Consider the following 26,741-nt stretch of genomic DNA (forward strand, 5'->3'; position numbering starts at 1 on the left):
AGAGACAGTCAGACACAGACAGGGAAAGAGACAGAGACAAGTAAAGAGATGGAGAAAGAGAGAGAGACAGCCAGGAAAGAGAGAGAGAGACAAACAAAGAGACAGACAAAGACAGACAGGGAAAGAGACAGGCCTGAAACGAGACAGACATGGAAAGAGACAGACAGACGGGGAAAGAGACATTCGGGGAAAGAGACAGACCTGGAGCGAGACAGACAGGGAAAGAGACAGACCTGGAACGAGACAGACGGGCAAAGAGACAGACGGGCAAAGAGACAGACGGGCAAAGAGACAGATGGGGAAAGAGACAGACGGGGAAAGAGACAGACCTGAAACGAGACAGACAGGGAAAGAGACAGATGGGGAAACAGAGACCTGGAGCGAGACAGACAGGGAAAGAGAAAGACCTGGAACGAGACAGACGGGCAAAGAGACAGACGGGCAAAGAGACAGACGGGGAAAGAGACAGACGGGGAAAGAGACAGACGGGGAAAGAGACAGACGGGGAAAGAGACAGACCTGAAACGAGACAGACAGGGAAAGAGACTGACAGACACAGAGAGACAGACACAGAGATAGAGAGAGTCAGAGAGACTGATACAAAGACAGACAGAGACACAGAGACAGACATCAGAGACAGACAGAGACTGGGACACAGTGTACCGACCATTAAAGAAAAATTAAAAAAATCTACAGCAGAATTGCTATTTTTTTTCCCAATTCCACCATCTTTAAAAATACAAATTGTTCCAGAAAAAAAAAATAAAAAAATTACCTAATCAGGAAGGGGTTAAAATAGCCATTAAAGAGGTATTACATCAGAAATGGCTTATGCTGAGTAACTTTCTAAAACAAAGATGAATACGCGTCTACCTCTTCTGTATATAATATGCCGCATCAGCAATAACCTAAGCACAGTAAAAGCCGCCGCCGCACACCCGGGCGGCTGACGCTGCTAATCTCAGCATTCCCACTGTTGATTATGCAGCACCCCATTACGGTGGATTACCTACAATGCCTGATGCATTAGGCTTCTTCCCATAAATATTATATGTGCGGAGCTGCTATAACCTGAGCGCCTCCTGCTATACACAGCCATTACCTATGCACAGCTAGCACCATTTAAAGGGAACCTGTCAGCAGACTCTTATTTATGTTCTGTTGCTTTACTACACTGAGATCCATCATACAATGTGATGGGAGAACTCCTGGGCTGTCACCCGACTGCAAAATGTAAGGGATGTACAGTGTAGTGCTGCCATCTAGTGGTAACTACTATGTACTGCTACTGTGTGCACTGCATGTACTACTGACTGCTGGCGATGAGGAGCACTACCATGCTCAGGTGCTCAGTACTCGTAACTAGTGATGAGCGGGCACTACCATGCTCGGGTGCTCTGTACTTGTAACTAGTGATGAGTGGGCACTACCATGCTCAGGTGCTCAGTACTCGTAACTAGTGATGAGCGGGCACTACCATGCTCGGGTGCTCTGTACTTGTAACTAGTGATGAGTGGGCACTACCATGCTCAGGTGCCCAGTACTCGTAACTAGTGATGAGCGGGCACTACCATGCTCAGGTGCTCTGTACTCGTAACTAGTGATGAGCGGGCACTACCATGCTCAGGTGCCCAGTACTCGTAACTAGTGATGAGCGAGCACTACCATGCTCGGGTGCTCAGTACTCGTAACTAGTGATGAGTGAGCACTACCATGCTCAGGTGCTCAGTACTGGTAACTAGTGATGAGCGGGCACTACCATGCTCGGGTGCTCAGTACTGGTAACTAGTGATGAGCGGGCACTACCATGCTCGAGTGCTCAGTACTCGTAACTAGTGATGAGCGGGCACTACCATGCTTGGGTGCTCAGTACTGGTAACTAGTGATGAGCGGGCACTACCATGCTCGGGCGCTCAGTACTAGTAACTAGTGATGAGCGGGCACTACCATGCTCGGGTGCTTAGTACTCGTAACTAGTAATGAGCGGACACTACCATGCCCGGGGGCTCAGTACTCGTAACTAGTGTTGAGCGGGCACTACCATGCTCAGGTGCTCAGTACTCGTAACTAGTGATGAGCGGGCACTACCATGCTTGGGTGCTCAGTACTTATAACTAGTGATGAGCGGGCACTACCATGCTCGAGTGCTCAGTACTTATAACTAGTGATGAGTGGGCACTACCATGCTCAGATGCTCAGTACTCGTAACTAGTGATGAGTGGGCACTACCATGCTCGGGTGCTCTGTACTTCTAACTAGCGATGAGCGGGCACTACCATGCTCAGGTGCTCAGTACTCGTAACTAGTGATGAGCGGGCACTACCATGCTTGGGTGCTCAGTACTGGTAACTAGTGATGAGCGGGCACTACCATGCTCGGGTGCTCAGTACTAGTAACTAGTGATGAGCGGGCACTACCATGCTCGGGTGCTTAGTACTCGTAACTAGTAATGAGCGGACACTACCATGCCCGGGGGCTCAGTACTCGTAACTAGTGATGAGCGGGCACTACCATGCTCAGGTGCTCAGTACTCGTAACTAGTGATGAGCGGGCGCTACCATGCTTGGGTGCTCAGTACTTATAACTAGTGATGAGTGGGCACTACCATGCTCGGATGCTCAGTACTCGTAACTAGTGATGAGTGGGCACTACCATGCTCGGGTGCTCTGTACTTCTAACTAGTGATGAGCGGGCACTACCATGCTCAGGTGCTCAGTACTCGTAACTAGTGATAAGTGGGCACTACCATGCTCAGATGCTCAGTACTCGTAACTAGTGATGAGCGAGCACTACCATGCTCAGGTAATCAGTACTCGTAACTAGTGATGAGCGGGCACTACCATGCTCGGGTGCTCTGTACTTGTAACTAATGATGAGTGGGCACTACCATGCTCAGGTGCTCAGTACTTGTAACTAGCGATGAGCGGGCACTACCATGCTCGTGTGCTCAGTACTCGTAACTAGTGATGAGTGGGCACTACCATGCTCGGGTGCTCAGTACTCGTAACTAGTAATGAGAGGGCACTACCATGCTCAGATACTCAGTAGTTGTAACTAGTGATGAGTGGGCACTACCATGCTCGGGTGCTCAGTACTTGTAACTAGTGATGAGCGGGCACTACCATGCTCAGGTGCTCAGTACTCGTAACTAGTGATGAGCGGACACTACCATGCTCAGGTGCTCAGTACTCGTAACTAGTGATGAGTGGGCACTACCATGCTCAGGTGCTCAGTACTCGTAACTAGTGATGGGTGAGCACTACCATGCTCGGGTGCTCAGTACTCGTAACTAGTGATGAGCGGACACTACCATGCTCGGGGGCTCAGTACTCGTAACTAGTGATGAGCGGGCACTACCATGCTCAGATGCTCAGTACTCGTAACTATTGATGAGCGGGCACTACCATGCTCGGGTGCTTAGTACTCGTAACTAGTGATGAGCGGGCACTACCATGCTCGGATGCTCAGTACTCGTAACTATTGATGAGCGGGCACTACCATGCTCGGGTGCTCAGTGCTCGTAACTAGTGATGAGCGGACACTACCATGCTCAGGTGCTCTGTACTCATAACTAGTGATGAGTGGGCACTACCATGCTCAGGTGCTCAGTACTGGTAACTAGTGATGAGCGGGCACTACCATGCTCAGGTGCTCAGTACTCGTAACTAGTGATAAGCGGACACTACCATGCTCGGGTGCTCAGTACTCGTAACTAGTGATGAGCGGGCACTACCATGCTCAGGTGCTCGGTACTCGTAACTAGTGATGAGTGAGCACTACCATGCTCGGGTGCTCTGTACTCATAACTAGTGATGAGTGGGCACTACTATGCTCAGGTGCTTGGTACTCGTAACTAGTGATGAGCGAGCACTACCATGCTCAGGGGCTCAGTACTCGTAACTAGTGATGAGCGGGCACTACCATGCTCGGGTGCTCAGTACTCGTAACTAGTGATGAGCGGGCACTACCATGCTCGGGTGCTCAGTACTCGTAACTAGTGATGAGCGGGCACTACCATGCTCGGGGGTGCTCTGTATTCGTAACTAGTGATGAGCGGGCACTACCATGCTCGGGTGCTTAGTACTCGTAACTAGTGATGATTGAGCACTACCATGCTCGGGTGCTCAGTACTCGTAACTAGTGATGAGCGGGCACTACCATGCTCGGGTGCTCAGTACTCGTAACTAGTGATGAGCAGGCACTACCATGCTCGGGGGTGCTCTGTATTCGTAACTAGTGATGAGCGGGCACTACCATGCTCGGGTGCTCAGTACTCGTAACTAGTGATGATTGAGCACTACCATGCTCGGGTGCTCAGTACTCGTAACTAGTGATGAGCGGGCACTACCATGCTCAGGGGCTCTGTACTCGTAACTAGTGATGAGCGGGCACTACCATGCTCAGGTGCTCAGTACTCGTAACTAGTGATGAGTGGGCACTACCATGCTCAGGTGCTCAGTACTCGTAACTAGTGATGAGCGGGCACTACCATGCTCAGGTGCTCAGTACTCATAACTAGTGATGAGCGGGCACTACCATGCTCAGGTGCTCAGTATTCATAACTAGTGATGAGCGGGCTCTACCATGCTCAGGTGCTCAGTACTCGTAACTAGTGATGAGTGGGCACTACCATGCTCGGGTGCTCTGTACTCGTAACTAGTGATGAGCGGGCACTACCATGCTCGGGTGCTCAGTACTGGTAACTAGTGATGAGTGGGCACTACCATGCTCGGGTGCTCAGTACTCGTATCTAGTGATGAGTGGGCACTACCATGCTCGAGTGCTCAGTACTCGTAACTAGTGATGAGTGGGCACTACCATGCTCGGATGCTCAGTACTCGTAACTAGTGATGAGTGGGCACTACCATGCTCGGGTGCTCTGTACTTCTAACTAGTGATGAGCGGGCACTACCATGCTCAGGTGCTCAGTACTCGTAACTAGTGATAAGTGGGCACTACCATGCTCAGATGCTCAGTACTCGTAACTAGTGATGAGCGAGCACTACCATGCTCAGGTAATCAGTACTCATAACTAGTGATGAGCGGGCACTACCATGCTCGGGTGCTCTGTACTTGTAACTAATGATGAGTGGGCACTACCATGCTCAGGTGCTCAGTACTTGTAACTAGCGATGAGCGGGCACTACCATGCTCGTGTGCTCAGTACTCGTAACTAGTGATGAGTGGGCACTACCATGCTCGGGTGCTCAGTACTCGTAACTAGTAATGAGAGGGCACTACCATGCTCAGATACTCAGTAGTTGTAACTAGTGATGAGTGGGCACTACCATGCTCGGGTGCTCAGTACTTGTAACTAGTGATGAGCGGGCACTACCATGCTCAGGTGCTCAGTACTCGTAACTAGTGATGAGCGGACACTACCATGCTCAGGTGCTCAGTACTCGTAACTAGTGATGAGTGGGCACTACCATGCTCAGGTGCTCAGTACTCGTAACTAGTGATGGGTGAGCACTACCATGCTCGGGTGCTCAGTACTCGTAACTAGTGATGAGCGGACACTACCATGCTCGGGGGCTCAGTACTCGTAACTAGTGATGAGCGGGCACTACCATGCTCAGATGCTCAGTACTCGTAACTATTGATGAGCGGGCACTACCATGCTCGGGTGCTTAGTACTCGTAACTAGTGATGAGCGGGCACTACCATGCTCGGATGCTCAGTACTCGTAACTATTGATGAGCGGGCACTACCATGCTCGGGTGCTCAGTGCTCGTAACTAGTGATGAGCGGACACTACCATGCTCAGGTGCTCTGTACTCATAACTAGTGATGAGTGGGCACTACCATGCTCAGGTGCTCAGTACTGGTAACTAGTGATGAGCGGGCACTACCATGCTCAGGTGCTCAGTACTCGTAACTAGTGATAAGCGGACACTACCATGCTCGGGTGCTCAGTACTCGTAACTAGTGATGAGCGGGCACTACCATGCTCAGGTGCTCGGTACTCGTAACTAGTGATGAGTGAGCACTACCATGCTCGGGTGCTCTGTACTCATAACTAGTGATGAGTGGGCACTACTATGCTCAGGTGCTTGGTACTCGTAACTAGTGATGAGCGAGCACTACCATGCTCAGGGGCTCAGTACTCGTAACTAGTGATGAGCGGGCACTACCATGCTCGGGTGCTCAGTACTCGTAACTAGTGATGAGCGGGCACTACCATGCTCGGGTGCTCAGTACTCGTAACTAGTGATGAGCGGGCACTACCATGCTCGGGGGTGCTCTGTATTCGTAACTAGTGATGATTGAGCACTACCATGCTCGGGTGCTCAGTACTCGTAACTAGTGATGAGCGGGCACTACCATGCTCGGGTGCTCAGTACTCGTAACTAGTGATGAGCAGGCACTACCATGCTCGGGGGTGCTCTGTATTCGTAACTAGTGATGAGCGGGCACTACCATGCTCGGGTGCTCAGTACTCGTAACTAGTGATGATTGAGCACTACCATGCTCGGGTGCTCAGTACTCGTAACTAGTGATGAGCGGGCACTACCATGCTCAGGGGCTCTGTACTCGTAACTAGTGATGAGCGGGCACTACCATGCTCAGGTGCTCAGTACTCGTAACTAGTGATGAGTGGGCACTACCATGCTCAGGTGCTCAGTACTCGTAACTAGTGATGAGCGGGCACTACCATGCTCAGGTGCTCAGTACTCATAACTAGTGATGAGCGGGCACTACCATGCTCAGGTGCTCAGTATTCATAACTAGTGATGAGCGGGCTCTACCATGCTCAGGTGCTCAGTACTCGTAACTAGTGATGAGTGGGCACTACCATGCTCGGGTGCTCTGTACTCGTAACTAGTGATGAGCGGGCACTACCATGCTCGGGTGCTCAGTACTGGTAACTAGTGATGAGTGGGCACTACCATGCTCGGGTGCTCAGTACTCGTATCTAGTGAAGAGTGGGCACTACCATGCTCGAGTGCTCAGTACTCGTAACTAGTGATGAGTGGGCACTACCATGCTCGGGTGCTCTGTACTCGTAACTAGTGATGAGCGGGCACTACCATGCTCGGGTGCTCAGTACTGGTAACTAGTGATGAGTGGGCACTACCATGCTCGGGTGCTCAGTACTGGTAACTAGTGATGAGTGGGCACTACCATGCTCGGGTGCTCAGTACTGGTAACTAGTGATGAGCGGGCACTACCATGCTCGGGTGCTCAGTACTGGTAACTAGTGATGAGTGGGCACTACCATGCTCGGGTGCTCAGTACTGGTAACTAGTGATGAGCGGGCACTACCATGCTCAGGTGCTCAGTACTCGTAACTAGTGATGAGCGGGCACTACCATGCTCGGGTGCTCAGTACTCGTAACTAGTGATGAGTGGGCACTACCATGCTCGGGTGCTCAGTACTCGTAACTAGTGATGAGTGGGCACTACCATGCTCAGGGGCTCAGTACTGGTAACTAGTGATGAGTGGGCACTACCATGCTCAGGGGCTCTGTACTCGTAACTAGTGATGAGTGAGCACTACCATGCTCAGGGGCCATGTACTCGTAACTAGTGATGAGTGGGCACTACCATGCTCGGGTGCTCTGTACTCGTAACTAGTGATGAGCGGGCACTACCATGCTCGGGTGCTCTGTACTGGTAACTAGTGATGAGTGGGCACTACCATGCTCGAGTGCTCAGTACTGGTAACTAGTGATGAGTGGGCACTACCATGCTCAGGTGCTCTGTACTCGTAACTAGTGATGAGTGGGCACTACCATGCTCGGGTGCTCTGTACTCGTAACTAGTGATGAGCGGGCACTACCATGCTCAGGTGCTCAGTACTCGTAACTAGTGATGAGCGGGCACTACCATGCTCGGGTGCTCTGTACTCGTAACTAGTGATGAGCGGGCACTACCATGCTCAGGTGCTCAGTACTGGTAACTAGTGATGAGTGGGCACTACCATGCTCGGGTGCTCAGTACTGGTAACTAGTGATGAGCGGGCACTACCATGCTCAGGTGCTCAGTACGTGTAATTAGTGCCCCATTTGTGATGGTGTCGGCACTGCCCCTATGATCAGTACTAGTAAATATCCCCTATAAACAGTACCTCTGAGCGCCTGTTCTGTCTTCATACAGGGTACTGTCACATACAGCATAAACCTTCTCCTTCTTCTGAATACGCAGACTGTTTTCTGTAGTAACTTGTTTATTGGTGAACAGGTAATATTGGGAATACGAGGAGCACAGATAACACTGGTCACATAATGCACACCTATGACATTTCCATTATAGAGGACGTGCAGTGCAGAATGGAGGCTGCGCGTGTGACACATGAAGGCCTATCTGACACAAGCCCTGTGTAATGGCTGCTATGAAGGACCGGTGGTAGGGCCGCGGGTGTGTGTGTATGCTCTATTCCAACAAAATCCCCATACTCAGATTTTACCGGTAGTAACATTTCTTTACTAGGAAACATATTTATAATACAATCAACCGAACTATCTGCGCACATGTGTATAGTGGAGTCCCCCGGATCTACACTCCTTCCGGGTACGCAGCAAGAAGAAAGGGAAAAAAAACAACAAAGAAACGGCGGCAACTTTCCCTAACTTTCCCTACAATCACGTACCAGTCTATCCCGGAAGAAGATGCCGCTCCCACGTCGCAGGCCTGGAGTCTAACGATGATGGGTCCCGGTGCAGCGCTGAAGGGATGTAGTTCCTTGGTCTTTTCCTTTGATCTTCTCCCGCTGCTAACGGATTCTAGTCAGTCTTTTAGTCCCGGGGCACGCCGAACAGAAGAAGGGAGATCACAGCCCCTGCACTTGCACTCAGGGTGCGATGCTCTGCAGTCCGGTTAAATCCTTGGTGAAAACAAAGTCCTGCAGACCGGGAATGGCAGAAACCACTTCCACAGGGTGATTCCTCCAAGACTCCGGTGGCAAAAGAGCCCTCTGTTCAGGAAGACCACACGCAGCTCTCCTCTGGCTGAGCTCCGGAGCTGAACAACCTTCCCGCACTTTTTCTTCCTGGTTCAAACACACAAGCTGCAGTAGGGGATTTCCCACCTCTGTGTTTGTGGTTGCACAGTCTGACACTGCCCCCTTGTGGGCAAGTGCTGAAGCAATATTCAAATCCATTTCTACATTAATGATGCAGTCTGAATTGTTGATCCCATTACATACCCCCCACTTAAAGGTTGGCAGTCCCTGTCAACTACCGTCGGTTCCCAGGCAGCGATGACTGCAGACGTCACAGGGGTTGGTTGAGAAGTGGGCCATACATACTGGTCCCTGTAAGACCGCCCGGGCGGGATCCCAGCAGTGGTGCGGTCAGTGCGTTTCAAGGGTCGGTTGTTCCCTTCCCTGTCACTGTCTTTACACCCCACTTCAGTCAGCACTCCGGGGGAAGAACTGGGTTATGTAGGTGGGTCACCGGTCTCAGAGTCGACGTGATCACTATGCTGGGAAACGTCCGTGACGTCAGTCGTGTTGGCAGCGTGACCCCCTCCGGGTACTGTGGTAAGGGAGTCAGGCTGGGATCGGAAGGGACGCAACATATATCGGTGCACAGTGCGAATGTTGTGACTGTCTTCACCCTGCACTCCGTATACATGCCCGATGGGGTAGGGGCGTTCGATTACCCGGTAGACTTCAGTCTCCCACTTGGCTCGAAGTTTCCCTTGTGGCTTCTTGATACGGAGCAAGACTAGCTGTCCTAACTTCAAGGGTTGCTCTTGCACGGGGAGTGGGTCAGCATGTATCTGGCCCCGGATTTGTTGGCTCACCAGCCGGTGTACAGTCTCCATCTTCTGTCGGTGAGCATTTAGCCAGGAGGGGTAGTTATGGCAGACATCATCTCCAGGGCGGAATAGGTTCAGGTCATGGACCCCTTTTCCGGGGCGGCCAAAGAGAAGGGTGTGTGGGGTGTAACCAGTCACGGAGTGGACCTGGTTGTTGTAGGCCCATACTAGATGGGGAAGGAATTGGGGCCATTGGTCTTTCTTATCATCGGCCAAGGTGCGGATCAGCTGGAGTAGAGTCCGGTTGAAGCGTTCACATGCACCGTTCCCTTGTGGGTGGTAAGGAGTGGTCCTCGACTTCTGGATCCCATACATCCGATGCAGCTCTTCGATGACTCGGCCTTCGAAACAAGCCCCCTGGTCGGAGTGCAACCTCTCCGGGCACCCGTAGACGTGGATGAACTGTCGACAGATGGCCCGAGCAGCCGATTCAGCCGTCTGGTCTTTGGTAGCGACCGCGACAGCGAATTTTGTGAAGTGATCCACCATGACTAGGCAGTACTGATAGCCACTGCTCGCCGTCCCAATCAGCAGATAGTCCACCATCAACAGCTCAAGGGGCCTGGATGTTTTAATTGTCTGAACAGGTGCACGCTGCTCAGGGGACTTGTGTAGTTCACAGGTGCGACAGGTCTGGCAGACGTCTTCAACCAGCTTGCGGAGCCCCGGACAATAGATGGACTGTTGAATCCACCGAAAGGTCTTGTCTATTCCGAAGTGTCCATTCCTTTTGTGGGCTTGGGCCACCATCTCACGGGCCAATTGATCAGGCACCACAACTTGTGTGCATTCCTCCAGCATGTGCGACAAGAGAACCTTCCGGTATAGCACTCCTTCTCTCAGAATCAGCCGGTCCCACTGAGTGAGCAGGGTCAAGGTCCCGGTAGACAGTCGTGCCCGTATATCGGCGGGAGGCTTCTGCTGCCGCTTCACCCATTGTTTGAGTAGAGCCCATTCAGGGTTCTGGTCCTGGAGCCTGCACCACTCCTGGGGTGGCAAGGCGACCCCCACTGGAGTTCCAGCTTCGCCCACAACGAACTGGCGGTAATCCACCATCTGTTGGGCGAGCTTTGCAAAGTCAGGCGTCTCGTCCCCTTCCAATTCTTCATCCCGGTCTCGGTTGAGTAAGGGGTATGACACTCTAGACAGGCTGTCCGCATTTTGATTCTCAGCTCCAGCCCTATATTTGATCTTGTAATTGAACTTGGAGAGCCGAGCCATCCAACGCTGCTCCATGACTCCGAGCTTCGCATTTTCTAAGTGGGCCAACGGGTTGTTATCGGTCAGGACTAGTACTTTAGCCCCCGTGAGGTATCCTGCAAATTTCTCCACCATAGCCCACGTTAGGGCCAACAGCTCCAGCCGATACGAGCTATAATTGGTGGGGTTCTTCTCGCCCTCATGTAGGGACCGACTGGCATAGGTATGACTCGTTCCTTGCCTTCTTGGACCTGTAAAAGTACTGCCCCTAGACCCTGTAGACTGGCACCGGTGTGTAGTTGGAAGGGCAGGTTGTAGTCCGCATATGCCAGGATGGGGGGAGATGTTAAGACACCCTTTAGGGCTTGGAAGGACTCTTCCTGGCTGGGTCCCCAGCTGATGGGTCGTCCTCTGGGGCTGTTGGTGGTCCCTCGAAGCAGGTCATGCAAGGGTGCAGCAAGCCGGGCGAAGTTTTTGACGAACCGGCGGTAGTAGCCGGCCAACCCCAGGAAAGCCCTGACCTCCTTGACGTTTGTGGGCTGCGGCCAATCCCGTACGGCGGCTATCTTCTCTGAAGATGGCTGGACACCTTCGGCTGAGATCCGGTGGCCCAGGTAATTGATCTCGGGCTGCAGAAGACGGCACTTGCTGGGTTTCAACTTCAGGCCATGTTCTCTCAACCTACTGAACACACAGCCCAGCTGCTGCAGGTGTTCTTCAAATGTGGCCGAATAGACTACAATGTCGTCCAGGTAGATGAGGGTGAAGTCGAAGTTGAAGTCTCCCAAGCAGCGCTCCATCAGCCGCTGGAAAGTCCCCGGCGCGTTGTTCAGACCAAAGGGCATCCGGTCGAACTCGTACAGGCCCATGGGTAAGATGAAAGCAGTCTTCTCTCTATCTTTCTCATGCATAGGTACCTGCCAATATCTGCTGGCCAGATCCAATGAAGAGAAGTATTTGGCTTTCTTCAGGGCTGTCAGGGATTCTTCGATCCTTGGCAAAGGGTATGAGTCCCGGATGGTGCAAGCATTCAAACGGCGGTAGTCCACACAGAATCTCAGGGATCCGTCCTTCTTCTTGACTAACACCACCGGTGCAGCCCAGGGGCTCTGGCTTTCTCGTACCACTCCAGCGTGTAACATGGAATTCAGGAGATTTTTCACTTCTTGGTATTGCTGGGGAGGTATTTGGCGGTACCTTTCACGGATCGGAGCAGCGTCACCTGTGGGGATTTCGTGCTTGATACTGGTGGTGCACCCAAAGTCGGTGTCATGCCGGGCAAAGGACGCCTGATGCTCTTGAAGTAGCTCTTCCACCTGGGACACCTCCCGTTTGGAGTATTGGGATACGTCCAACTGACACTTCTCTCGTAGTTCTCGCCCCGCGTTGGTGTCACCCGCGACAGTGGCCATGGCAGAGACCGTCACTGTCCAATCTCCCTCTGTAGACGGTACAAACTGGAGGGGGCTCATAGGGTTCACCTCTTCGGTTAGAGCGTAGACTCGGGCGAGCTGTGTCCCGGCTTCTAGGTCAACACTCACGTTAGCCGTGTTGCCCAGCCTGACAGGAATTCTTCCCTTTCTCACTACTGCTAGAGTTCGAGCGACTAGTGGATTCAGCTTCCCTTCCTTCGGGGTGCGCGGCTCAATCAGCACCTCCACGCCTTCAAGCTGTCTCAAGGTGCTAAGGGGTAGTGAGATAACTGTCTCTTTCCCAGCCGGTAAGGTGATCCTAGTATGGCGGGGTACGGTGATCGTAGCCAGCGGCAGTTGTTCTTCTGTCATTCGCTGGAGGTTGCAGGTCCGGACCACTTGCTGAAAGGCACGGCGGGTGGCCCTATGTGCGGTCACTTCTTGCCAGTACTTGGGCCCCCTCTTGGTAAACAACACCAGATTCAAGTCTTTCAAGATGTTCATCCCAATAATCATGGGCGTTTCTGATCCAAAGCCTTCCCTGACCACGATTATCCCTCTCTTCCCGAGATCTTGGCCACAGATTTCGGTGTTCATCCAGGCAACTCCCATCAGCGGAATGGGTAGATTATTGGCTGCTTTGATCTTGATGGTGGTATCAGGGTCATAGGCAACCCGCGGCTTTAGACACTCTTCGTAGAACTGCTCGGAGATGGTGGATACCTGAGACCCAGTATCCATTAACCCTTGTACGGCGATCCCTTCCAGTAATACTTCCAGGGTGGGGCTATTTGATGCAAGTTTGTTCCGTGACTAGCTCTGTTTTCCTACACCCCTCTCTTTGGCATCCCCTGCCGAGTGAGCCTTTTTGGCAGGGGCGTCTAGTTTAAAGGCGGCCACTGTTGTGGGACATGACTTGCTGGTTCTGGTAGATCGGACTGTGGATGAACTTGAAAGTTCTGGGGGCAACGGTTGGCTCTATGGCGGGGGTCGCCGCATGTCCAGCATCTTCCCATCGGCCGGCTGGGTTGTTGTCTCGCTTGCCGGCCCGCCTGTTGGTCTAGGGTGAGCTGTAACACCTGTTTCTGCAACTCTGCCACCATCTGTTTCAGTTCTTCCGTGTTGCTGTTCGGCGTCCCGATACCAGATATGGACCTGCAAGACGCGGTATATGTCTGTGTCTCCACAACAGGTCCCCTTGAACGTTCTATAGCTTCTTGTTTGACCTCAGCGAACGTAAAGGCCGGATTTATCCGGAGTAGATCTTGCAATGAGCGATTAAGGTACGGGTCCCTCAATCCGGTCACGAACTGATCTCTCAACACCAGGTCACGGGTACCCGTACTAGCTATCTGTTCTTCGTTTCTACCGGCTTGTTCTAGTAGCACTTGAAGGGCATTGGCATATTGAGGAATGTCCTCCGACTCGAGCTGAGTACGCCGGAAGAACATATAGCGCAACGTTCCCGCATATGTGGTCAGCCCATAGGTATTCTCCAGCACCCGCACCAAGTCATCCAACGTTCGCTGGCCCCTAACCGTCTCCAGCCTGACTGTCGTCCACGCTTCCCCCTCTAATGTTAGCATGGCCATCTCTGCTAAGGTCTTAGGATCAGTGTTATACATTTCCCCCACTATCTTAAGTTGTTCAGTCCATTCAGTTACAGGATAGTTCCGTCCGTCAAACTTTCTCACCTGATTGACAATAGACGGCGGGGGAGCTGTCCGGTTATAAGTTACTACCGGGGGATGATTTTGTTGGTCACACATCCTGCCGACTACGCCACATGAAGCGACCGATGGTAGGGCCGCGGGTGTGTGTGTATGCTCTATTCCAACAAAATCCCCATACTCAGATTTTACCGGTAGTAACATTTCTTTACTATGAAACATATTTATAACACAGTCAACCGAACTATCTGCGCACATGTGTATAGTGGAGTCCCCGGATCTTCACTCCTTCCGGGTACGCAGCAAGAAGGAAGGGAAAAAAAACAACAAAGAAACGGCGGCAACTTTCCCTAACTTTCCCTACAATCACGTACCAGTCTATCCCAGAAGAAGATGCCGCTCCCACGTCGCAGGCCTGGAGTCTCACGATGATGGGTCCCGGTGCAGCGCTGAAGGGATGCAGCTCCTTGGTCTTTTCCTTTGATCTTCTCCCGCTGGTAACGGATTCTAGTCAGTCTTTTAGTCCCGGGGCACGCCGAACAGAAGAAGGGAGGTCACAGCCCCTGCACTTGCACTCAGGGTGCGATGCTCTGCAGTCCGGTTAGATCCTTGGTGAAAACAAAGTCCTGCAGACCGGGAATGGCAGAAACCACTTCCACAGGGTGATTTCTCCAAGACTCCGGTGGCAAAAGAGCCCTCTGTTCAGGGAGACCACACGCAGCTCTCCTCTGGCTGAGCTCTGGAGCTGCACAGCCTTCCCGCACTTTTTCTTCCTGGTTCAAACACACAAGCTGCAGTAGGGGATTTCCCACCTCTGTGTTTGTGGTTGCACAGTCTGACACTGCCCCCTTGTGGGCAAGTGCTGAAGCAATATTCAAATCCATTTCTACATTAATGATGCAGTCTGAATTGTTGATCCCATTACAGCTATACACCTCAGTAACAGATCTGAACATTGGGAGATCACAAACAGCAGTAAATCTCGTCCCAGATCTGCTTGAACAAGGATAACGGAGTTTTAAGTGTGAATAGTGCAGGACACAAACTCACGTCTTCCCTGTGGGGAATACAGTCCTAAAATGGCGGCCAATACCCAGCATGCCTAGGTAACTCCCATAATGCACTAGGCCATTTTACAGAGAAAATACGTCGTGTCCCCTATGAATAGTGTAAGATGTTTGTCCCTAACAACCAGTGTAAGACGAGCGGCCGATACCTAATCAGGCCAGTAGTGTCCCCCTATAAAATGGCTGCAGACAATCCACCATAAACAGTACCAGAAAAGCGCCCCACGTGTCCCTTATAAACTGTGAACAGATCCCAGTAGACATATTGCCATATAAGATACAAATACACAATGGTGGCAGATCAGTGCCCCCTAAAAACAGATCCAACCCAGCCCTTTATACATCATAATGTCACAGTGTCCCCCATAATTAGTGCCAGTTAAGGACCGCCAGTAACAAAATAGTGTCAACAGACGGCCTTTATACTCAGTGACAGCGGAGCACAGCATACATGCAGTGTCCCCTATAATCAGTGGCACCAGATTAGCGCAGTGCCCCATATATGATAGTGCCAGCAGCAGGGCGCTATCTATGAAGAGTGGCAGACAGGTTACACCTTACAACCAGTGCAGCCTAGGCGACCCAGGAACGTTGGACTGGGGTGTCTGGGGGCTACCAGAGGAATTGACCCCAGGGGCCCCCCCTACAGCGATATGCAAATACCCCTTAGCCGTTATCCCCATTATAGTGGAGCGCTGACTGTAAAGCAGAGCCGGCTCCTGCACATCTCCTGCACACACAATTACTGATGTACAATTACCGTAGTTTGCAGTAAGGGGGATCTTCGGTGACAAGTGATCACCGATCCACAGGTGAGGAAAGTGATCACTTATTGAATGAATGATCCGGGGACGAGTCGGACATCAGCTCCACTTTCAAGGGGATAAAAGTTGCCGGATCGGTGCTGGTCTCAGAGGAATCGGTCCCCACAGATTAATAGGTTATCACTTACCCTTAGGCCTCGTTCACACGTTCAGTATTTGGTCAGTATCTTACATCAGTTTTTCTAAGCCAAAACTAGAAGTGGGTGAAACATGCAGAGGTGTTTCTATTAGACTTTTCCTCTGATTTTACCACTGCTGGTTTTGGCTATGTCGCGGGCGGAGGAGGGGACGCTGCGCTCTCCCACTGCTCGGGTCCGGCTGCCGCTGCTGCTGCGGCCGCTGCTGCTCGGTGGCTCGAGCGATGGGCTGGATCCCGGGGACTCGAGCGGCGCTCCTCACCCGTGAGTGAAAAGGGATTAGGTTTTTGGGATTGTTTATTGTCCGTGACGCCACCCACGGTTGTGGTGATTGTGTGGACACCACCGCTGCTCTGTATGGGGATCCCGGGAGCGGTGACAGGTAGCAGCAAAGTTGTTGGTTCTCCCTTCCGTGGGTAGGGGGTGGTTGTCCCGGGGCCCAGTGATGAGGTGGGTGATGAGGGATGGCGGGGCCGGTGCAGGGCTTGGTGGGGTGCAGGGACGCGGGGGCAGCGCTGTGCCGCACGGCACTGTGGTACTCACTCAGCCTGAGACGGTGACACAGTTCTCGGTAAAACACACGGCTGGAAAGACTGTTCCCACGGACGGCTGCTGTTGCTTTTCCCCAGTAGTTGATGGTGACGGTCCCTTTTCCTGCACCTAAGTCTATGTTGGTAGCGATGGGTTCCTACCGGTAACCCGCTCCCCGGCTTGGATATGTGCCGGAGGAGCCCCTCTTTGCCCGCAGGCGCTGGCCCTGAGAAACTGGTGCCTTGGCGGTGGCGGTGTCTCTCTCTAACGGTTGGACTGTTGCCTTCAATCGGGACTTGGTTGTTGGGAGACCCAGAGGTCCCCTTCACTGACGGATTTGGCAAATTCACGGCGACTTCTAGCCTTGCCGGGATCCGAAAGGCCCCTGCCAATGGTGCTGGCTTCTCTTCGTATACCGCTCCGGTACCGCCGGGCCACCACCCGTCCACGGTCCTTTCGGCAACCTCCAAGCAGCCTCTCCTACAGACGGTCACCGCCGTCTGCTAACCTTGCTGTTCTCAGTCCGGGGCACACACCCGGACCAACTTCAGGCTTCCTCAACTGTCACTTTCTCTTCCACCTTTACTACTTCACTCTTGCTTCAGCTCTCACTACTCTGAACTCTTCACTCCTTCACTTCCCTAGCTTAACTGCCTGGTTTTCCCGCCTCCAGGGCTGTGAACTCCTCGGTGGGCGGAGCCAACCGCCTGGCCCACCCCCTGGTGTGGACATCAGCCCCTGGAGGAAGGCAACAAGGATTTTTGTGTAGCTTTGGTGTACCTATCTGGGGTGTAGGGTGTGGTGGTGTCATGACCTGTGACCCCTGGCTTGCCCAGGGTGTCACATTCCCCCTTAGCAAAATGCAGACCGTCTGCGGGCTGCCCGTCCAACACCGGTTTTATTTTTCTGAAAAGATATAAAAACATAACATACAAGTAAAATAACTTCATCCCACATCGGGAGGTGCTTTGCTTAAACGTTACAAACGGTTTTAAACGGTTGCGGCTGCCGCTCTCTCCCACCCAAGTAACCTGGCCCTGATGCTGCCCCTAAAACCCAGGCAGCACCCCTTGACCCCAGTCCTGCACCAAGTTACCCGAGCGGGATCTGTCCTTCCCCTCCAGAGGGTAGCCACCGGTTCCTGTGATGGCTGGGCCCCAACCTGCTCCACTGCGGGCCCTCCCTCCAACCTGCCTCTCCGGAGGCGGTAACGGTAGCTGCAACTAACATATTTATTTACAAGCCACCAATGTTTGTGGTTGCCCTGCAAGTTCTCGGGCCTGTTCATAGGAGTTCCTATGCAGCTTTTCAAGCGGTCCCCACGGGGACAACAATGCCGGCAACGGCCGGTTTCCAAATCACGGTTGCAATCAGGTGACTGTTTGGTAATTATTTTTCCATTTGTCATCATTTCAAAACTTTCAACACTTTTAAACACACAGACACTTTGTGGTCCCAACGGGGACTGTGCAGCGGCACTCCGCTGCCCTACTCAGATTCTTCAGCTGAGGCGGATCCATCCTCCGCCACCAGCATAGCAAACATGCACTGACATGCCTGCTGTGACAGGGGTGCCCGGTATCCATTTCCACCGGTGCGCGGGGTGTAGAAAACCACTGGGTCCCCTTCGTAGCGGGGACGCTCACTTGCCCCCTCTAACTCAGCAGTGGGCCCAGGGCCAGAGTCATCATCCATTAGTCCTGCGTCAGGCGGGTTGCCGCCAGCTGCCGCAGCCTCCTGACCTCCAGCATCCAGCACATCAGATCCTTCTGCAGTAGCACAGGGCAGCAGGTCAGGCGAGTTTACACTGAGGCGCCCCATAAGGAACGGCAAGGGTGATGCACAGGTCGAGACTAGGCCGGGCCCCTCAGCCGCAGCGGCCGGTCCAGGGAGGACATAGGGACGTGGGTCACCAGTCAACTCTGTTACATCTATTCCCCTGCCGTACATCGGGGCAGTTGTAATCAGCATCTCCACCTCGTTGGTCCACTGCTCCATCATCCGGAAGATCTGATCCTGCTGATGTTGGTGGAACGCAATCACCCGGGCCTTCATCCACGCTACGGTCCCGGACTCGGGGTCTGGCGCCATCACTGCCGGGACTTCTGGCACCATTTTGTCAAGGGGCCGCGGTCCTAGCGGTTCCCCCGGGTGTACTTCAGGGACGTTCTGGACGTCTGCAGCCGGTTGGTCTGCCGGGGCGGCTTGGCAGGGTACCGCTACCGGCTGGGCAGGTAGCGGGCCTAGTGGCGGAGCGGCAGCAGCTAGCACGGGTAGCGGGGAAAAAGGCAGGGTGAGCGGAAGCCGGCCAGGCTCCTCAGCTCCAATGTCCGATCCCTCAGGAATACAGGGGCGTGGGTCTCTTACCCGCTCCTCCAAATCCCCTTCCATCTCGCGTCTCCGCATAGCAACCACCACGTCCGCCATGTCGGTCTCCCACTCCTCCAAGAGGAGTTGCATGTGGGCCTGCAGACGATTACTCAGCGGGACGGTCCGGTCCCTCAACCACGTTGCCGTGCCGGGAGCGGGGGCCTCGCTGTTATTAACTGGGGCGGACATCTCGGCAGTCGTGTTTTCCAGGAACTAGCAACAAGATGGCCACAGGGTCCTGGCGTCCCTGCTCTTATAGCCGCGGCTACATGCACTCAGTCGCCATTTCGTCCCCCTTAGCCTCTTTCCGGCCCCTCCTCTATTGGGGCGGGGTTTTGGCCTTCGCGCCTCCGCTACTCGAGAAGACGCTCGAGCGGGAACTCTTCGCGCCAAAGATGGCGACTTCTGAAATTTTCCGGCCGGACACCTCCGGCGGTCACAAGGCGCACCTCTACCCAACGGCAGAGCGGTAAGATCCTGTTTGTGACGCCAAGTTGTCGCGGGCGGAGGAGGGGACGCTGCGCTCTCCCACTGCTCGGGTCCGGCTCCCGCTGCTGCTGCGGCCTGCTGCTGCTCGGTGGCTCGAGCGATGGGCCGGATCCCGGGGACTCGAGCGGCGCTCCTCGCCCGTGAGTGAAAAGGGATTGGGTTTTTGGGATTGTTTATTGTCCGTGACGCCACCCACGGTTGTGGTGATTGTGTGGACACCACCGCTGCTCTGTATGGGGATCCCGGGAGCGGTGACAGGTAGCAGCAAAGTTGTTGGTTCTCCCCTCCGTGGGTAGGGGGTGGTTGTCCCGGGGCCCAGTGATGAGGTGGGTGATGAGGGATGGCGGGGCCGGTGCAGGGCTTGGTGGGGTGCAGGGACGCGGGGGCAGCGCTGTGCCGCACGGCACTGTGGTACTCACTCAGCCTGAAACGGTGACACAGTTCTCGGTAAAACACACGGCTGGAAAGATGGTTCCCACGGACGGCTGCTGTTGCTTTTCCCCAGTAGTTGACGGTGACGGTCCCTTTTCCTGCACCTAAGTCTATGTTGGTAGCGATGGGTTCCCACCGGTAACCCGCTCCCCGGCTTGGATATGTGCCGGAGGAGCCCCTCTTTGCCTGCAGGCGCTGGCCCTGAGAAACTGGTGCCTTGGCGGTGGCGGTGTCTCTCTCTAACGGTTGGACTGTTGCCTTTAATCGGGACTTGGTTGTTGGGAGACCCAGAGGTCCCCTTCACTGACGGATTTGGCAAATTCACGGCGACTCCTAGCCTTGCCGGGATCCGAAAGGCCCCTGCCAATAGTGCTGGCTTCTCTTCGTATACCGCTCCGGTACCGCCGGGCCACCACCCGTCCACGGTCCTTTCGGCAACCTCCAAGCAGCCTCTCCTGCAGACGGTCACCGCCGTCTGCTAACCTTGCTGTTCTCAGTCCGGGGCACACACCCGGACCAACTTCAGGCTTCCTCAGCTGTCACTTTCTCTTCCACCTTTACTACTTCACTCTTGCTTCAGCTCTCACTACTCTGAACTCTTCACTCCTTCACTTCCCTAGCTTAACTGCCTGGTTTTCCCGCCTCCAGGGCTGTGAACTCCTCGGTGGGCGGAGCCAACCGCCTGGCCCACCCCCTGGTGTGGACATCAGCCCCTGGAGGAAGGCAACAAGGATTTTTGTGTAGCTTTGGTGTACCTATCTGGGGTGTAGGGTGTGGTGGTGTCATGACCTGTGACCCCTGGCTTGCCCAGGGCGTCACAGCTACAAATACTGAGGTAAAATACTGACCAAATACTCAACGATTACTTAGCATATTTGTGCAGTGTAATAGTCACAGGACATGGAGGGGTTAAAAATTCAAGTATTTAATCTCTACTGGAAATAATCTTCCCTTTATTGATAGAGAGAAAAAATGTCCTCCAGACACAACACAATCCACCCTACCAGGACCAATAATACCACATACAAGGGAGACATACCGCCACACCGTGACCAATAATATATTACCACCACATAGTATCCGAATACAACCACATACAATGGAGAAATAACGCCACACCATAATCAGAGCACACAGTGACCGAATATTACCACATACAAGGGACTCAACATTATGACCAAACCACATAAATGACCAAATAACACCACATACAACAGAGAAATACCACCACACTGTGGCCAGACCATATATTACCACCACACAGTGCCCAAATAATACTACAATAATGGTCATGAATAAAAACCACAATACTAATAACACTAATATTACCATCAGGGCCATTATATACAGGAGCTCTGTATATAGTGTCAGTGTATAGGTAATATAGTGACATTAATTAGTGACATTATACACAGAAGCTCTGTATATAGTGTACAGTGTGTGTGTGTGTACATGTAATACACTGACTTACCAGTGATGTCTCTAGCTGAGGTTATTCATCTTCGCTTTTCCTCTTCATCCGTCGCTGACCGCCATCTCTTCTTCCTGCCATGACGCGACTCCCAGAGCACATTCCTCACTTTTTCCCCAATTTCTACACCATGGGTGGCAAAGCACTGGGTTGGTGGCAAACAGTACTAGGGGCATATACAGTGGCAGGAGGCTCACAGCAGTGGGAGTAAGGAGGCTCACAGCAAGAGTAGGCTCACTGCAGGCGGAGCCTCACAGCAAGGGGAGCCTCACAGCAAGGGGAGGCAGGAGGATCAGAGCAAGGGGAGGCTCACAACAAGGGGGAGGCTCAATGAAGGGGGAGGCTCACAGCAGGGGGAGGCTCACAACAAGGGGCAGGCTTACTGCAGGGGGGGCTCACAGCAGGGGGGGGCTCACAGCAGGGGGAGGCTCACAGCAGGAGGAGGCTCACTGTAGGGGGAGGCAGAAGCGCTTGCCTGGTGCCTGCATGTCCTCTTCATCCGTGCGACCCCGGGGTTGACAGATGTCGGTTCGGTGTTGAGGAGCTTCTCTGCCTCAGGCCTGGCACTGCACCGTTCAAATGTACGCGCGCCTGAAAGATTCTCCGGTGCTCCGCTGGGCCAGTCCGACGCTGCGCCCCAGTATATAATAATGCCCTATAATCAGTGCCAGACGATTACCCACTGCGAGCAATGGCCCAACAGTGTCAGCAGAGTGCCACAAGAATATAAAAGTGAATCCATTTTTACTGCCTGCATCACCACTGGGGGGCGCTATTACATGTATTCTCCTACCATCAATAGAAGTTGTATTTCTACACATATAATACAGCCCATATTGGTGGCTGTGGGGAATAACTGGTAGAAATGTGAAATGGGCCGTGGCCTCTCACTAGTATCAGAGCGGGCAGGATACAATCACACAACAGGCGGCTTCTCACCTACAAGAGCCTGATAAGCTGAAAACATTTCTCCCTCTACTGGAGGCAAAAGACAAGTGACTGACTATAGGTGTGTGTGACTGTGTATAGGTGTGTGACTGTGTATAGGTGTGTGACTGTGTATAGGTGTGTGACTGTCTATAGGTGTGTGACTGTGTATAGGTGTGTGTGACTGTGTATAGGTGTGTGACTGTGTATAGGTGTGTGTGACTGTGTATAGGTGTGTGACTGTGTATAGGTGTGTGACTGTGTATAGGTGTGTGACTGTGTATAGGTGTGTGACTGTCTATAGGTGTGTGACTGTCTATAGGTGTGTGACTGACTATAGGTGTGTGACTGTGTATAGGTGTGTGACTGTGTATAGGTGTGTGACTGTGTATAGGTGTGTGACTGTCTATAGGTGTGTGACTGACTATAGGTGTGTGACTGTGTATAGGTGTGTGACTGTGTATAGGTGTGTGACTGTGTATAGGTCTGTGACTGTGTATAGGTGTGTGACTGTGTATAGGTGTGTGACTGTCTATAGGTGTGTGACTGTGTATAGGTGTGTGACTGTGTATAGGTGTGTGACTGTGTATAGGTGTGTGACTGTGTATAGGTGTGTGACTGTCTATAGGTGTGTGACTGTCTATAGGTGTGTGACTGACTATAGGTGTGTGACTGTGTATAGGTGTGTGTGACTGTGTATAGGTGTGTGACTGTGTATAGGTGGTGTGACTGTGTATAGGTGTGTGACTGTGTATAGGTGTGTGACTGTGTATAGGTCTGTGACTGTGTATAGGTGTGTGACTGTGTATAGGTGTGTGACTGTGTATAGGTGTGTGACTGTCTATAGGTGTGTGACTGTGTATAGGTGTGTGACTGTCTATAGGTGTGTGACTGTCTATAGGTGTGTGACTGTCTATAGGTGTGTGACTGTCTATAGGTGTGTGACTTTTTATAGGTGTGACTTTTTATAGGTGTGTGAATTTCTATAGGTGTGTGACTGTCTATAGGTGTGTGACTTTTTATAGGTGTGTGACTGTAGATAGGTGTGTGATTTTCTATAGGTGTGTGACTTTCTATAGGTATGTGACTTTCTATAGGTGTGTGACTTTTTATAGGTGTGTGACTGTCTATAGGTGTCTGACTTTCTATTGGTATGTGACTTTCTATAGGTGTCTGACTGTCTATAAGTGTGTGCAACTTTCTATAGGTGTTTGACTTTCTATAGGTGTGTGACTTTTTATAGGTGTGTTACTGTCTATAGGTGTGTGTGACTGTCAATAAGTGTGTTTTTCTATAGGTGTGTGAGACTGTATATGAATGTGTAACTGTATAAATTAAAAAACAACTTTCTATAGGGGTGTGTTGGAGAAGTGGAGCATCATGTGAATTTCTGTCTCATTCTTCCTCTAGGAATATTTTGCCCTCGTCATCTGGTGTGTCTTTCTATAGGTGTATGACTGTCTATAGGTGTGTGACTTTCTATAGGTGTGTGTGACTGACTACAGGTATGTGATTATGTACAGGTATGTGTGATTTTCTAGGTGTGTGTTTCTTTTTATAGTTGTGTGCTTTCTATAGGTTTGTGTGAATGACTAAAGGTGTGTGACTGTCTATAGGCATATGAGACTTTCTATAGGTGTGTGACTTTTTATAGGTGGATGTGATTGTCTCTATGTGTGTGTGATTTTTCTTTAGGTGCGTATGACTTTCTATAGGTGTGTGACTGTCTATAGGTGTGTGACTGTCTATAGGTGTGTGTGACTTTCTATAGATGTGTGACTGTCTATAGGTGTGTGACTTTCTATAGGTGTGTGTGACTTTCTATCGGTGTGTGACTGTCTATAGGTGTGTGACTTTCTATCGGTGTGTGACTGTCTATAGGTGTGTGACTGTCTATAGGTGCGTGACTGTCTATAGGTGTGTGTGACTTTCTATAGGTGTGTGACTGTCTATAGGTGTGTGACTTTCTATAGGTGTGTGACTGTCTATAGGTGTGTGACTGTCTATAGGTGTGTGACTGTCTATAGGTGTGTGCGACTTTCTATAGGTGTGTGACTGTCTATAGGTGTGTGACTTTATATAGGTGTGTGACTGTCTATAGGTGTGTGTGACTTTCTATAGGTGTGTGACTGTCTATAGGTGTGTGACTTTCTATAGGTGTGTGACTGTCTATAGGTGTGTGACTGTCTATAGGTGTGTGTGACTTTCTATAGGTGTGTGTGACTTTCTATCGGTGTGTGTGACTTTCTATCGGTGTGTGTGACTGTCTATAGGTGTGTGTGACTTTCTATAGGTGTGTGACTTTCTATAGATGTGTGACTGTCTATAGGTAAGTGTGACTTTCTATAGATGTGTGACTGTCTATAGGTGTGTGACTTTCTATAGGTGTGTGTGACTGTCTATAGGTGTGTGACTTTCTATAGGTGTGTGACTTTCTATAGGTGTGTGACTGTCTATAGGTGTGTGACTTTCTATAGGTGTGTGACTTTCTATAGGTGTGTGTGACTTTCTATCGGTGTGTGTGACTTTCTATCGGTGTGTGTGACTGTCTATAGGTGTGTGTGACTTTCTATAGGTGTGTGACTTTCTATAGATGTGTGACTGTCTATAGGTAAGTGTGACTTTCTATAGATGTGTGACTGTCTATAGGTGTGTGACTTTCTATAGGTGTGTGTGACTGTCTATAGGTGTGTGACTTTCTATAGGTGTGTGACTTTCTATAGGTGTGTGACTGTCTATAGGTGTGTGACTTTCTATAGGTGTGTGACTTTCTATAGGTGTGTGTGACTTTCTATCGGTGTGTGTGACTTTCTATCGGTGTGTGTGACTTTCTATCGGTGTGTGTGACTGTCTATAGGTGTGTGTGACTTTCTATAGGTGTGTGACTTTCTATAGATGTGTGACTGTCTATAGGTGTGTGTGACTTTCTATAGATGTGTGACTGTCTATAGGTGTGTGACTTTCTATAGGTGTGTGACTGTCTATAGGTGTGTGACTTTCTATAGGTGTGTGTGACTGTCTATAGGTGTGTGACTGTCTATAGGTGTGTGACTTTCTATAGGTGTGTGTGACTTTCTATCGGTGTGTGACTTTCTATAGGTGCATATGACTGTGTATAGGCGTGTGTTGGAGCAGGGGCCCATCATGTGACTCTCTGTCTCATTCTTCCTCTAGGAACGTTTCGCTCTCGTCATCTTTGGCGCAGAATTTGCTCTGAGGATTTGGGCCGCCGGCTGCTGCTGCCGCTATAAGGGCTGGAGGGGACGGCTGAAGTTTGCCAGGAAGCCTCTCTGCATGCTGGGTGGGTGAGGATTATCTGTTAATAACAGAGCACATTTTATTAAAGACGCAGTGACCTTTTTTTTTCTTTTTCTTTATTTTAAATTAATCTATTGATTTGGGGATCAAAATCATTTTTGCAATTCGTAATAATTTAAACATTTGCACCTTTTTTGCTTTGTTTTCCTGCACATTCATCTTTATTGTGGTCACAAATCAGCTGAAAAAAAAAAAAAAAAAGAGTTAAAATCTCTCCCACCGCTCCCTGATGGATGCCCAGTTAACTCATTCTGCAGCCAGTAAAGGACGATGGCTGTAGAAAGAAAACGGTGCAAAATCTGTAAGCAATACCCAATTACAAAAATGATTTTTAGCCCCAAAACCCAAAGTGTTTTTAACCTGTAAGTTTCTGACACTTATTTTCCCCGTGACAAATATTGCAGTTACACACTGCCATCTGCTGGTCAGCATGAGTATTACAACCAGTCACTGAAATCCAATCCAATTCACTCTTGATTCTTTTTATATTTTTTTTAGATATCTTTGTCCTGGTCGCTTCTATCCCTGTGGTGGCTGTTGGTAAAAATCAGGGAAATGTCTTGGCCACGTCTCTTCGGAGTTTGCGTTTTCTTCAGATTCTGCGCATGTTGCGCATGGACAGGAGAGGGGGAACCTGGAAGCTGCTGGGGTCTGCCATCTGTTCACACAGTAAGGTCAGTGGAGATACTGGATGCTCTGAGAAGGGAACCGCTTTTCCTCCTTCTTTGCACCATCGTAGCGCTACCGTCATCTGCCACTAGAGGGAGCTCACTGCATAGAGATTTACCTCTCCCATTGAGTTCAGTAGTATAGCTCCCTCTAGTGGTGCCTATAGGCAGCCAAAAATATATAATTGACAGCATGTAAAGATGCAGACTGTATCTTATATGAAAAAGTACGTCATATTTATATGTGTCTGGATCTTATATAAACCCCCGTATTTTCCAGGAGCTCATCACTGCCTGGTACATCGGCTTCCTGACGCTAATTCTTTCATCATTCCTTGTCTATTTGGTGGAAAAAGATGACCACGAATTAAACGAGAGAGGTGAGAAGACGGAAGATTTTGAAACGTACGCTGACGCCCTCTGGTGGGGACTGGTGAGTACTGCGGAGCAGCTCCTCTCT

At 51.3% G+C, this 26,741-nt stretch overlaps 1 protein-coding gene across 3 annotated transcripts in view; it reads left to right on the forward strand.

Moving 5' to 3' along the window:
• KCNQ3 (potassium voltage-gated channel subfamily Q member 3) overlaps nt 1-26,741 on the forward strand; it is a 289,722-nt gene that overhangs the window by 186,978 nt on the left and 76,003 nt on the right. For all 3 annotated transcript variants that reach the window (XM_075352849.1, XM_075352850.1, XM_075352852.1), the window contains exons 3-5: nt 25,470-25,596; nt 26,112-26,287; nt 26,562-26,714. In XM_075352849.1, the coding sequence (XP_075208964.1) occupies nt 25,470-25,596; nt 26,112-26,287; nt 26,562-26,714 (456 nt within the window). The remainder of the gene's footprint in view (nt 1-25,469; nt 25,597-26,111; nt 26,288-26,561; nt 26,715-26,741) is intronic.

Source organism: Anomaloglossus baeobatrachus, chromosome 6 (genome assembly GCF_048569485.1).
Source record: "Anomaloglossus baeobatrachus isolate aAnoBae1 chromosome 6, aAnoBae1.hap1, whole genome shotgun sequence".
NCBI classification, from domain to species: Eukaryota; Metazoa; Chordata; class Amphibia; order Anura; family Aromobatidae; genus Anomaloglossus; species Anomaloglossus baeobatrachus.